The sequence below is a fragment of the Heteronotia binoei genome, chromosome 10, assembly GCF_032191835.1.
Source record: "Heteronotia binoei isolate CCM8104 ecotype False Entrance Well chromosome 10, APGP_CSIRO_Hbin_v1, whole genome shotgun sequence".
Lineage (NCBI taxonomy): Eukaryota > Metazoa > Chordata > Lepidosauria > Squamata > Gekkonidae > Heteronotia > Heteronotia binoei.
This window is the reverse complement of record NC_083232.1, coordinates 72,365,106-72,379,442: the sequence shown is the minus strand read 5'-3', so window position 1 is coordinate 72,379,442 and position 14,337 is coordinate 72,365,106. Positions and strand designations below refer to the sequence as shown.

The window sequence follows — 14,337 nt, the reverse complement described above, 5'->3', positions numbered from 1 at the left end:
GTTAACATAATGTGCTTTGTGGTTAAGTGGGGACTTGAACGATGGGCTCCTTAGTCTTAGACTAACAGTCTTAACAACTACACCACTGCATATTGAATACTCAATATGAATCTCCAGATGCTTCTCAGAATCCGCAGTAAATCTACAATAAATAGAGGCTTCTCAGATACCCTGACCTGAAATTGCTGGAACAATTGTTTGGTTGAAGTAGAGTCCAGGGCAGCAGAATCACTTTGTTTTCTATAATATTGATGAACCAGCCTTATTTCCCCCTGGCCATGTACAGATGCACACAGCCAAAAAAATGGCTGTTCCCATATCTTCCATTTCTTTTTTTTTTAAAGCTGCAGATCTCAGGATATCAAAACCCACCTCAACTTCCAGCTTTTAAACTTTTGGTTTCTTCTCCCCCTGCCCTCCAACACAGAAATATTCCATCTTCCATCTTCTCTAAAGCTGGGTCACTGATCCATTATATTGTATTACTTTTGACACCTAGCAGGATTGTTATATCAGTCAAGAATATTCTGGGATTGGTGATGGCATAGAACATGCTATGTCTAAGGCCCATGAGGCAAATAACATGAGGCAAATAGCCCATGACGCAAATAACAATCTCTGAGTAATTTTAAGTCAGGAAAATGTCATGCAGGAGAAGACTGGAGCCCTTTCTTCCCTGGACAGCAGTCCCAATCTGAATTAGCATTTAGAAGAAAAGTGCTCCTTGCTCCTGACATTTATCAGTAGTGTTAAATCCTGGATTCGATACATTTGGAGTTCACACAGAACTGGATTTATTGGTAACATACTAAGACAACATGGCAAGGCCGCACCCCCGCTTATATATATATGCAAAAAGGATCGCCCCCCAACTCCCCATACCAAATCACTGCAGTCAGGTTTTGTGCCCTGACTGCTCACTGGTTACTTTAAAAGAATCCAGATCTCAGATGGAAATATCGCGTTGCCTGCAAAAATTTCCCACCATGCATAAAGTCAGATACATAACAAATATCAAGGTCAGGTTGAGGGAACTCTAATCTTGTATGCTACACATCTTAACACAGGTCTAAGCCCCATAGGAATCTGAAGCCAGAGCTTCATAAAACTTCCTTTTAGCTGGCTATTTTCCTTAGCTGGATATTTTCCTATTCTGGCTGTGGGGGTGATGCTGTTGTGCCTTCCACCTATGGAGATAAGCACCTGATGTGAGGGGTGATGAGTGATTCACAGATCAGTTTGTACTTTCTGCCAGATGGAATATATATACATTTCATCTACCTGAATAGACAGCAAATTTATTTTTTTTCCCATTAAGACATGTTTCCAGAGAGCAATAAAGTTTTTTAAAAGTCTTCTAGTGTTCAAGCACAGACTTGAAGCTGGCTCTGCATGTTTTCTAGAAAAACCATAGTAGAATAAGACCATGGTATTTGGTTTGTTTTTCTTTTTTCCTTATTTGCCGTTAGTAATTCAATGCGTGGGAAACTCCCTAGTTCAAAGCCTGTCTGATTAATCATAGACAGATTTCTCAATAGAATCAATCATGTTTAAGGGCAGCAATTATTCTGTAAAAGGAAATGTCAGGAGGAAGAAAATAACAGACGGAGGAATAAACAAGCATGTTTGCTCACAAGATACACTCTTAATTTGTTTGCATACTAAATACTTGGATAACATCTGAGAAGCTAATGTTGTGGTCCACGTCGAGTGATGTAGACGTGGCAGGGGCTCAACTCCTCTCTCCGTCATGAAATTATCTGGGTGACCTTGGACCAATCACATCATCAAATATAACCTACCTTACAGGGTTGCTGTAAGATTAAAACGAAACAGGGAGAATGATGGACCACCACTCCAACACCTTGGAAAGTAAAATAAAAATGTGATGGATAGTAATAGTCTGGACATCACGGGAAAAGCAATTAGAGGTATTCATTTGACGATGCAATAAGAGGAGAATGCTGCAACAATGGATAGTGGCCAGTTTACAACACAAGCAGCACCTATAAGGGGCAGCGACTTTAGCCAGGCTAAATAGTGGAGCTGACTGTGCTTTCTAAAATCAGAAGTGAGTGAGGGGCCCTTGGAAGTCATGCTGTCACACCGCCAAGGACCATTTGACCTGCGCCTCACACTCAAAGGTGGCCTCAGTTTTAGACAAGTTTTATTTTTTGACATTTGACATTTTTTGACGTTTGACAAGTTTTGCAACTTATCTCACTTTCACGTTTTAATGTGTTGTTTTAATTTTTATTACTGGGGCTGGGGCTTCTCGGGACTTGAGACCATGCTGGAGTCTACTCACATGGGGAAGCGCATTCAGGATGCCTGGCCAGCGAAAAGTTTTCTGTACCTGCTCAGAACAGAAGCTGTCCCTTTTTCTCTTTGCACATGTACCCGTGGGCCCTGCGAACGGGTCTCTTTCCCTCCGAAGTGAAGACTTGACCCGGAGGGGAGGGGGGGATGGGGCTGCCCTCGCCTGGCTCCTCCCCGCTGAAATAGTCAATTCCTCCTCCTGCGAGAGCTCGGCGACTGCCAAGAGGCGCTGACACAGTCCGGGCTTTCCCTCAGTCGACCGCGTTGCAGACTCCACGGGACCTGCCTGCAACTCCTTACTCCCTGGGAAGCCTGGCTAGGGCAGAAGCGGGAGAACGGGACGAGGCGCCTCGACGCCCCAGAGTGGGAGGGAGGGTGGTAGCAGGACTAGGAAGCCGCGGAGGGCGGGCGTTGAGGAGCAGCGGCTGCGCCATGGCCCGCCTGAGACAAGCGTGACTTCCCAGCACTGGCGGCCAAAAGTGCCACGAGAAAACTTCTACTGGGGAAGGCAAAACTGTTCCGAGGAGAGCGCGAAAGAGCGGCCAGCTCCCGCGCGCCTGAGTGAGTACAGCTCCAGCAGGCAGCCCCGCGCGCCCGCACCGCACCTGGGAGCCCCTCCTGCCCTGCTCCGACCGGCCCTTGCGAGGGCTGCTGCAATCTGACGTGTCCCCCCCCCGCCTCCTTGGAATGTCCCGCGCCAGTTCGCGCGGCCGGCCGGGCTGTTTTCCTCACTGCGAAGGTCGCCAGGCACGGCCTGGGGTGGGGAACTCTTTGGCGGGCGGAAGCAGAACGAACCCGCCACTCCACGTTTGAGGTTTAAAGGAAGGAGAGGACGTGGGAGCTGCAAAGATTTCCCCCGGTTGGGGTGGGGAGGGGAGACAGCAGGGAATCCATGGGCTTCCTTCCTCCGCAGCTTTCCTGACACTCGTCGCCGGGGGGGGGGAGGGGGTTAGGTGCAGTGTTCCCTCTAAGCTGAGTTAATGTGAGCTAGCACACAGTTTTTTAGCCTCCAGCTCACACATTTTTGTCTCCGCTCGGGAAAAAATGGCCCCAGAGCACACCAATTTATGCAGTAGCTAAGAACTTTAATGCCAGTAGCTCACAAGACTCCGCAGCTTAGAGTACTTTATTCCATTCCACTCCTAGTGGCCTCTGGGCAGCGCCTGTGTGTGTCTGTCTGCTCTGAAGCAAGACACGTTGACAGTCAGCTTGCTGCTTGAGGAGGTTACACTGCTTAACTTGGAAGCGATGGCATGACCAAAACCTAAGGGGTGTGTGTTGTTGTTTTTTTATCTGAGACTCACTCTGAATTAGTCCCTTTCTCCTCCTTAATGCAGGCATTTCCACTCAAGTCATACCAGAGAGATGTGAAGAGGTGTTTGTGGTCATGTGAGGCCTGATGGTCAACAAGCACAAACTGTGGTGTCTCATCAATTTGGAATGAACTTTGCACCTAACGAAGATACGTCAGGGTTTGTTAAAAACAACTCCTCTCCCAGCTCTTTTAAAAGGATTGCAAAGAAGGCTTTTAAAAAAAGTTTTAAATGCTTCTGAGGAGGAAATCTAAGCATAACATAGCAACGGAATCCAGTATTTAAAATCACAGTGCCTTTTCCCCCTTTCTGGATTTTTGGTTAGTTGGTAGTACAAGTGATTTTTTTTTAAAACAAAAATGGATAAATATGATGATCTGGGGCTGGAGGCAAGTAAATTTATAGAAGATCTTAATATGTATGAAGCCTCCAAGGATGGCCTCTTTCGGGTGGACAAAGTGGCTGGGAACAACCCAGAATTTGAAGAAACCAGAAGAGTTTTTGCAACAAAAATGGCCAAAATCCACCTTCAGAAACAGCGAGAGCAAGAGGAGCTGATGAAAGCAGCCTCAGGAGCTCCGAATGGTGGTGCTGGTTTTGGTACTACTCAGCATCAGTTTCCAGGCCCTCCTGTAGCTAGAGGTGCCACAGGAACAAATAAAGTGCATTTGGGAGAAAATATTGCCAAGCCTCCTTTGGCTGCATCTTCAATGGTATGTGCAGGGCACCAGCTAGCATTCCCAAATCAGCCCCAACCTCATACTGATGGAGAGTGGGCAAAGTTATACCAAGATGGCAAAAGAGGCGGTAGTGATCCTGGATACAGTGACAGTCTGATGGGCTCTGAAGTCCCTGGAGGACATAGTTATCACAGAGCAGAGCAGGCGAATCCATGTAGTACCAAAGCAGCTTTTTCTTCCCTCCCCAATGAAGAGCTCAATAATGGCAATAACAGGACAGCTATACATGGCTGGGGAAGAGATACTGATAAATTTTCCAGCTTGAAAACCAATGTGGGCTCCCATTTATGGTCAAATATGAATCATAGTGATTCACTGCAGAGAAGTCCTACAAAACTTCAGACAGATCTCCAGCCATACCAACAGTCACGAAGTTCTTGCAGATCCTCTGAAAGTGGGTATGGAAGTCAGGAAAGTGGAGGTGAGGGCCCTGGGCTTAGTCAGAGCTATGACCAAAACTCAGCTTGCCCAAGAACGTCATCCTTTTCAAATGCTTGTACCCCTTTGTCCTCTTCTTTTGGGTTTGGTGATGACTTGTCTCCGGGAGTTCCAAAACAAAGATCTTCTTCATTTTCTGCACATCCTACTCAGACACTTTTGAATCGGTCTGATCCCTTTCGTCCAAACTGTGCACTTGAGACATTTGCTTCTGGCCCCCCAAGTAAAAGTGTTGGTGATGGCCAACTGAAGCATGGTGAGAATTCTCCCTGTTTGGTTTCTGGTTCACTTCCTACTCCTTTACCTCCAAGTGCAGGCGATCAGCAAGCCAGCACTCAACCAAAGCCTACAAGCCATTTTGTAGTTCATGGTCAAAATCACAGGCTTAATTGTGCTGGATCTGGCATGAGCCCTGAGCAGAATTCTATCAGTGTAACATCTCATGGACCAATGATTTCTGATGTTCCAAAACCTTTTATAGAGGGCACTGCCACTCAGCACCATGACTTGAGTCACCAAGAAACCTCTACTTCTTCAAAAATAAAATTGCCCTGTCAGACACTCCTTCCACAGCAAGAACAAGGGCCATCCACAGCGGAGTTAAAATTAGAAGCTCTTACACAGCGTCTAGAGCAGGAGATGGATGCTTGTCCCAAGGCTGACTACTTTGGTAGGTATATGGGTTTCCCCTCCAATATTTATAATATATTGTTCTGCATTACTGACATTCAGTTGTACAAGTATTTGCACCTGCAGTCATGATTTCTTGTTGTTCTTTGCACCGGTGTCACTAATCATGGGGTCCACTAATACATTCTATTACATTTTTGAAAACTATAATTTTAATGTACTAACTTCGGAGAAAATCACAAGCTAGGGAAAAATGAATTAAAGGCATGTTTTTAGAAGCAAATTGATATACCAATTTTAACATCTCAGAGGCTGCAATTCACTGCACAGTTCATTTCTGCTGTATGCTGGATTATAGCCAGGGTTTTTTTGTGTATGGTAAACTATGATTTACAGATCTGGTGCAGGGCATTGCTTAAATCATTCCTCAATTATAACAGAAATTCGTCAGTGCAAGTCAAAAGTAATTGCAGGCCTTTTTGATGGTCCAAGAATTCTAAGTTCCATGGAAATGAATGGGAGTAGTATGGTATAGTCTGACTTGATTTTAGGCATTTGCAGTTTAGTGTGCTACCTAGCTGAGCCAAAATGCTAGGTTTTTAGGCCATTTAGAGAGGCATCCTATCAGGTCTCAGAATCCTACTCAGGTCTACCCAATGGGGTTTATTTCTAGGATTGTGTTCTTATTATTCCATTGTAAGGCACATAAAATAGGTGGAAACTTGATGTTGATTCCTGAATGGCAATTAGTCTTTGCCACAAGTGTGAGCTGAAGGGCATAGGGGCTAAAGGGTCCCCACCTCTGAAGTTCTGTTGGCAATGCTGGACATTTCCAAGGTGTAGCTATATTAGTCTGTTGTAGCAAAACACAACAGAAGTCCAGTGATGTCTTAGATTAACAATATTTATTTCAGCATGAGGTTTTGTGAGTCAGAGGTTACTTCTTCAGATGTTATAGGAAAGTTTACAGAAGGAGGGAGAAGGGAGGAATTGGGGCAGACTTAGACGCTTGGTGTAAATCCCGTCATAAATCTTTCAGGTGCATATTCTCTGTATAAGCGACTGGAATGCATAAATTCTCTGTGTACGCGACTGGAATGCATAATGTTGTTACAAATCATGAATTATGAGAGAGGCCTGAAACTCCAGTTTCTCTCATGGGCTAGAGAATTTTTTTAAAGTGTAATTGAGTAGGATAATTGAGGATAATTGAGTAGGATAATTGAGGAAGAAGCAATATCAAGCTTCAGAAAATTAACCAATATATGTAAAAGCTTAAGAACAGCCAATTATGGTTTATAAAATTGGGTCCTGTTGAGGTTGTATACTGCCACTCATCCTTCCTACTCTACAGAAAATAAATGACTGCTGTAAAGAAACAGAGATGGCCATTCCTAGAGAGAACTCTAGAAGTCACTGGGTCAGAAGTGGTGCGCTTTCAGTTTACACCCCACTCACCTTCCTCTTCTGTAACTTTTATTGTAACTCATGAATGAGGAAGCAGTATGTATATGTGCTTGGGTAGTTGTTGAACAGATAAATGGATGGCCATCATTCTTGAGTTTATTTAAAGTGATGTATGCCTGCAAATTCTGTTAATGATGGTAACTTTTGTGTGTGGCACACTTAAAAAAATGTTTGATCATTTGGCTACATTCTCATGGAGTTGTGTATGTTCTTGCTGTTCATCTGATCCTGATACATCATGGGTTTGTCTACTTCATTACAAAGTGTGGTAGTGACTTCTTGATAAATTTAACAGAGCCATGGGAGCCATAGCTCCGCGATAGAGCATCTGTCTCTCATGCATAAGGCTCCAGGTCTTGTCCCTGGCAGCTGCAGCTAAAACGATTAAGTAGAAATTGGTCATGTGAAAGACCTGAGAGCCTCAGGCAGTCAGAGTTGGTCAGGCTGTCCTAGAACCAAAATCTGATTCAGTATAAAACAGCTTTATTTGCCCATTTCATAGCTTAATAAAAAAAATGAAAATGACCCCAAGAATATGAAACAAGTGAAGGACTTTCAGTTATTATTCCTAACTTTGTGGCTGTCATGTGTTTTGGCACTTCTCTATATGTTTGTGACTTGCAGCCACTAAGATCTTGTCACTACTACTAGCATGAAACTGCATGTTTTAGAAATGTGGTAACTACCAAAGAAAATGGCAGATCCATGTCAGTGTCCCCTCCCCCCAATGCACTATATAACTTGAGTTGAGTCAGAACATTATATGGAAGTTTTTCCTGCTGTTGTTTCCCATAATAGCCAATAATATGGAGCAGGGTTAGCGAAATACACAGCATGATGATAAGCCATGAGATAATTTTGCATTATAAGCCAGAGATGTAAAATTTCTGAAAAATTTCATCTGTGGACATCTTGGGAAAAACTGGAGTATATACAATATTACTTCTTTATCGAGCCTAAACTTATTTTACAGCTTTAACATTATAAAACTCATTTTTACCTTGGCATATAAATAGGGTTGCTGTGGCAGGAGGCCTCTCACTGACTGATTTTGTTGGCCACTAACACTTGGAGCAGTGGCAGGAGATGAAAAGAATGCTGGTGATGTCACTTTGCTCTAGGAATTGCTAAAAACTGTGATTTACCCAGAAGTGACGTCATGGTGCAGGCAAATATGGCGCCTCCCCCCACTCCCAAGGTCTCTCTATATAAAATTGTACTTGGTATATTTATGAAATATAGATGAACAAATGCCTTAGTTTTCTACAGACAAAATTGTGAATATAGTACCTAATGAGAGAGAGATATGCAAACTGCATAAGATCGATAGTCCTCCCATATTGTTGGCAATTCTTGTGGCGATTATTGTTCAGTTTAAATTGTAAGTCTAAATTCTTTAGTAATGTGGGGCGGACATATAAAAATAGTCCTGTCTGTGGTATTCCAGTTCAAAATATTTTTCAAGTAGGCCCAATTCTTTCCATCTCTTCTGAGTGTTCCTCCCCTCTTCTCTCAGTCTGGATTAGTATATTCTGCAGTCCTAACATAGATGTTTGCAGGATGGTGCAAGAGCAAAACTCTTATCATGAATTTATAGCAATCAGGTCAGACAGTTTTTTTCATCATGAGCATGGTCTAATCTGGGAGCAGGATAAAAAACTGCTTGGCAGTGAGCAGAAGTTGTCATGTGCATTGGGACCCTAATGAATTTAAGATCATTGCAAACTTTATTAAAGCTTCTGTAATTAAACATTTACTTGAATATTTCTTTTCCGAAGCACAGTAATTAAATCTATGTTGGGAATGATGTGTAACAGAGAATGATTTTTAACATTCTCCTTCCACTAAATAGTCAGCATTGCAAGGAATACACTTTGATCTTCTTGGAAATGTCGGATGCAGTACCACACAATAGTAATTTTGGTAACTGGAGGTCTAGACAGTGGGTGTGCAGGATTATTTTAATTGATACCCTTGTGGGAAAGAAGAGAGCTGAGGCTACTTAAGTCCCCACAGAATCTGATGAACAGACCCCACACCCTTCAGCAATGAGGAGGTTATGGGAAGTGTAGCCAGTTCTAGACACCAAGAAGGGAGACTTGAATTGTAAAGGTGAAAATACAGTTGGCTCAAGGCATCTTTCAGTATAATGTTTTGCTGTGAAGGTTGGCTTTTGGAATAATATTTATTTATTTATAACATTTTCCATGCCATTTTTCCAGCCAGTGCAGTTCCCAAGGCAGTGAATGTATTTATAAGTTATAAAATAAGTTATAAAACATTTCAATAAAAACATAACACCAGAATTGGGGAGGTTGACCAATAACAGTTATTGGGGGTATGCCAAATGAAACAAATATGTTTTCACTCTGTGGTGGAATACACAGATAGATGGAGACAGGTGAATCAATTTAGAAGGCATGCCTGCAGAATTAAAATAGGTCTCCTCTTCTCCCCTCTCCTTCATTAGGGTGGGAAGGACAAAGATTTGAGGAGCTGGAAGAAATGTAGTATCCTTGATCATGCATCTTTTCTGTAAAGGGGAAAAAAAATAACCCTTTCTTCTTTCTCCTGTATATTCTTCTAGTTAGGTCATTCTGAAAGCACACATGTGGAAAAAATGTTAGATAGGAACTTGCTTGCTGGTTAACTGTAACCTGATGATAGATCCAGGTAGGCAGCCATGTTGGTCTGAAGCAATCGAACAAAGTTGGAGTCCAGTAGCACCTTTAAGACCAACAATATTTTATCGAGAATGTAAGATTTCGTGTGCATTGCACACTTCATCAGATAGTATGGACTCCAACTTTGTTCCAAAGCCTGATGAAATACCTTGGAAAAGTTAAAATAAAGAGGAACCTTGTGATATCTTAAAGACAAAATTTTATTCCAGCATAAGCTTTCACAGACAAGAACCTATACATGTCATCTTGCGCAGGTCACTGGAGGGATGGTATATTTTTTAAACATATAAATAGCATTCTTCCGACGCTATAAGATGATCTTCACTAGGCAGACATTTTATGTAGGGAATGTGAAAAAATAGGAAGGTCAAAGAGCCAAGGAAATGCAGAAAGCACAGGATGAAAGGAAACTAGGCAAATTCCAATCTAATCAGGATAAGTTGCTACCAGAGAATACTGTCTAGAATTCTCTCCCCATGCCCTCTTTCCTTCATTCTTACTTGCCTGACAGTTATCTAGGTATAAATGACAGAGTTTACTTTGAACTTGATGAGAGCATATATTTATTCATGCTTCTGTTACAAAATAAGCCCTCTTCAAAGCACTTCCACCAATAGGCCTATTCTGGTGGAAGTGGTCACTTAATCTTTTGGACTTTCAATATTTAAACGCTTTTCAAAAGAAATAATGATGCAACTATTGCACTATCTGGTCTGCTTTAAATAGCCTTCTGTTGAGTTCATACTGTATATACAAGAACATTATTCTAGTCTGCAGTCATCAGGAAATAGCAGTTGAGAGTTAAGTGCAAATATGTGGTTTGAGATAAAATCATTTTAGCTTTTATAAAGGTGTTGCAAAGACAAGACATTCTGCTTTAATTTTATTTTGCTGTATCTTCACAACTCTTATTCTGTATGCTAATAGATCATATTTACAAAGAGAGAAAGAAAATTGTTCTCCCCACCCAACCCTGGACAGCATTTTGTTCCCACTGCACTATAAAAAAGAGAGAGGAAACAAATGTCCCTTTACAAAGTAATATAGGTTAAATACATTTTTACCTCCCTTGATATTTGGGCTTTTTTGCTTTATGAAGAGCTGACTCTTGATTCCGCAGATAGGATTTGTGGAGGGGGGGAGGGGGCTCAACACTTGATTCCTTAAATCAGGGAAGCAAGTTTCTGATACCCCAATATTAATGTTCTGTACAGCTATGGTGGTGCCCAGATACCACCAACACAGCTATGGGGGTGTTATGTCCGGGCTGAAGTTTCCTAGGGACTCTGTGAGCTTCAACCCAGAAGACAATAGTGCACTAGGACTGAAGCAACCATAGTCTGGTTGGATGGGCTGCACTGGACTACCTATAGGGGGCTAGACGACCAGTTTGAATGCATCTATGGGTTGGGAGCAGGGAGGAGTCTAACAGTATTTAACCAGGCCATGGTCTTGTACATAGTTGCTGAAATCACAGTAAAGTTGCTGATCACTATACTTGGCATCCTCATTCTTACCGTCGAACCCAGTATTTGACAGGGGGTATCACCTAATCTATTAGGATCTAATGTTGTAGGGTGGCAGGTAGGTCAGTTTTTCCCAATGTGATTTGTTCTTGTCATGCCTAGAATGTGCCCTGTTCTGTAATACCTTAAATTATAAGTGCTGTTGTGGTGTGGGGCTAGTGCTAGGGGAGGAAAGGGAACACTGAGTTATGTAATGTTTTTGCCCACTTGTTCTTCTAGCAGGGAGCCCTGTGGCACAGAGTGGTAAGCTGCAATACTGCGGGCCAAGCTCTGCTCATGACCTGAGTTCGATCCTGGTGGAAGTTGGGTTCAGGTAGCCAGCTCAAGGTTGACTCAGCCTACCCAGTTTGCTGTGGGGAGAAAGTGTAGATGACTGAGGAAGTCAGTGGCAAACCACCCCGTAAAAAGTCTGCCGTGAAAATGTTGTGATGCAACGTCACCCCAGAGTTGGAAAACATTGGTGCTTGCACAGGGAACTACCTTTATCTTTTTTCTTCTAGCAGCACTGCAGCAGGCTAGGAAAGTGTTTTGAATATCTGAAGAGCTAACCCTACATGTCCTGCATGCCAGATTGTTCTTTGCAGCACCTTGTGCTGTTTGTGTCTTCCTTTGGGGAGGTTGGATTGCTCACAGTCCTTGCTAGGGCTTTTTAAAGGATCTTTACTTTGTGGAGTGAACTGCCAAGTGCACTAGAAGCTGTGCCCTCTTTTTTGTCTGTTAGTAGAGCCTATCTGGCAGTGTGGTTTTGGAGGACTTTCTGTGGATTCTTCGATTTGTTGTATGCCAGAGGTCACCACTCTTTGTTACCAAGTTTTCCTTTGTCCTAGAAACAGGAGGTAGACTAGGAGGCATACCAGAAATAAAGCTACTAGCTAAACAGCACAGAGAAAAGCCCTATTGAAATAAAAGCTTTTTAAAAGCCAAAAGTAGATCTTTTTGTAATCTTTTTTTGGATCTTCTGGGGGAGTGCATAAGCTTCTTAACAACCCTTGGTAACTCATGAACTACCTGTTGCAGCCCTCTGTTGGAGGCTGTGCTGATATTTTGGAATAATGGATGTGATTTTGCAGGGATATTTATCTTACATCTTATGTTTAAGTATATTTTGCACTTTTTGTAATTCACCTTGAGTCTCAATGAGAAAGGACTATAAATAACATAAATATTGTATGGAACCACCACCCCACTTTAAGCCTCAAATAGAAAAGCTTTCTACGAATAAATAAATATAGCATTTTTCCCAGGATAATATCAATATTATTAGTGGCTGGGCAACTTGATATCTGGCTTTTGTTTTTCTTCCTTTTCACCCTTGCCACTGAAAAATGCTATAATAAAAAACTAGGGTAGAAACTTTATTCTATTCTTACTGCCAGGAGCTCATAGTAAAACCTGGCAGTGTCCTTAATGTGTAGTAGAGAAATAATTGCAAGAATACTATGAAACTTAAAATGGGCTACCTAAACCCAGCTTCTGCTGAGATTGAACTCAGGTTGTAAGCAAAGCTTGAACTGCAGTATTGCAGCTTACCACTCTGTGCCATGGGGTTCTTACTATGATATTTAGGTTGACATAAATATTAAATAGCAGACATATTTGGAAATGGGAAAAAGTAAGGCTTTTCGCTAAATGCCTATTCTGGGGAGATGGAAGGTGAATTCTATGGCATTATACCCTATTGCAGGGGTAGGGAATCTTTTTCTGCCAAGGGCCATTTGGATATTTATAACATCATTCGCAGGCCATACAAAATCAGCTTAAAACACAGTGCTCTGTCAAGGGAGAATGATTCAGGCCAGCAAAATTAATGCAAATAATTGTTTTTCTATTTGAAGTCATGTGGGGAGAGCCTAATTTGACACACACACAGCCCCCCACCCTAGGCAAATGGCTAGGTCCAGGACTCTTTTTTTGTAGAAAAAGCCCAGCAGGAACTCATTAGCATATTAGACCACATCCCCTAATATTAGCATATTAGGCCACACCATCTGGGATAATCAAGTGAAAATTTAACTGGTGATTGTTGGGTAATAGAGGAAAATAAAGAAAGGGGGAAGGAAGAAGAATAAAGGGAAATAAAGAAATGGGCAAATAAAATGGAAATAAAGAAATAGGGGGAAGAAAGGGTAATAAAGGAAAATAAAGAAGGGGAAGAAAGGAAAATAAAGAAAGGGGAATTAAGGGAAACAAAGAAATGGGGAGAAGAAATAGAAAGAAAGGGAAATAAAGAAATGAGGGGGAAACTTACCTGAACTGTGACAGTGACTTTTCCAGGCCCTGCAGTGATTCTGGCCGACCGTCCAGGTGCCAGGGAGGCCACTGCGTGGCTGGGCCCCACGATCCCTGCCAGCCAGCTGGCCCCTGGGAAGGCTACTGCACAGTGTGGCTGCACCTCACGATCCTCACCAGCCAGCCAGGCCCCAGGGAGGCCTCCATGTGGCTCAGCTCAGCCCAGCAGTCCCCAAGGGCCAGACCAGGTGATCTCGAGGGCCATTTACGGTCCTCGGGATGGACATTCCCCACCCCTGCTCTACTGTGATCCCACCTTTCCCCAAACCATTCCCTCCACCTTCAAAGTCTCCATGTATTTCCTAACCCAGAGTTGGCCACTCTTGATGCAAGACAGAAGTGGAACATGCAGGGGCTTCAGTTTTAAGCAGCAAGTGCTGCTGGCCTAGTGATTGATAGTAGTTTTATGATTCATTTGACAGAATAAAGTCTTAACTTCAAAATGAGCTGGTGGATGCTGTGGTTAAAGACTGAGCTGTGAGTCAGTAAGTTCCTGGTTCAGATCTTTAACTCATGGACTGGCTCTTGGGGAGCCAGTATGTTTTCAGTGTTAGCGTCTTATTTGCAAAATATAGATACCACTTTTATTTTTACATCTTTTCTCAAGGGATTTGAAGCAGCTAACAACATTCTTACAGACAAAGGGCATATAGTTAAACAAAACTGGATCTACTTATCCACAAATAAGTAGTCTGAATTAACAAGCTATTTTACGGTCTTGTGGATGGCTGTAGTAATAACTTATAAAAACAGCAACCTTAACTAAAAGCTGTCTGAAAAAGAATGGTCTTGCATTCCTTCCTAAAGATAGATGGTGAAGGTGCCCTCTGAACCTCAGCTGCTCCATAAAACCAGTATGGCCAGGAAGCAATACTCCCTCTGAACTGTGGAGTCTTGGACCATTTTTCCTGATCTGCGGCAAAAATGTGTG

At 42.5% G+C, this 14,337-nt stretch overlaps 2 protein-coding genes across 2 annotated transcripts in view; both read left to right on the top strand.

The window, feature by feature from the left end:
• The window catches only part of SNRPD1 (small nuclear ribonucleoprotein D1 polypeptide), a 230,538-nt gene that overhangs the window by 111,665 nt on the left and 104,536 nt on the right, over nt 1–14,337 (top strand). The gene's annotated exons all lie outside the window — the stretch shown is intronic.
• Nucleotides 2,505–14,337, top strand: part of LIMD1 (LIM domain containing 1) — a 54,191-nt gene continuing 42,358 nt past the window's right edge. The window contains exons 1-2 of the mRNA XM_060248909.1: nt 2,505–2,880; nt 3,657–5,480. Of these exons, the coding sequence (XP_060104892.1) occupies nt 3,992–5,480 (1,489 nt within the window). The 5' untranslated portion in view covers nt 2,505–2,880; nt 3,657–3,991. The remainder of the gene's footprint in view (nt 2,881–3,656; nt 5,481–14,337) is intronic.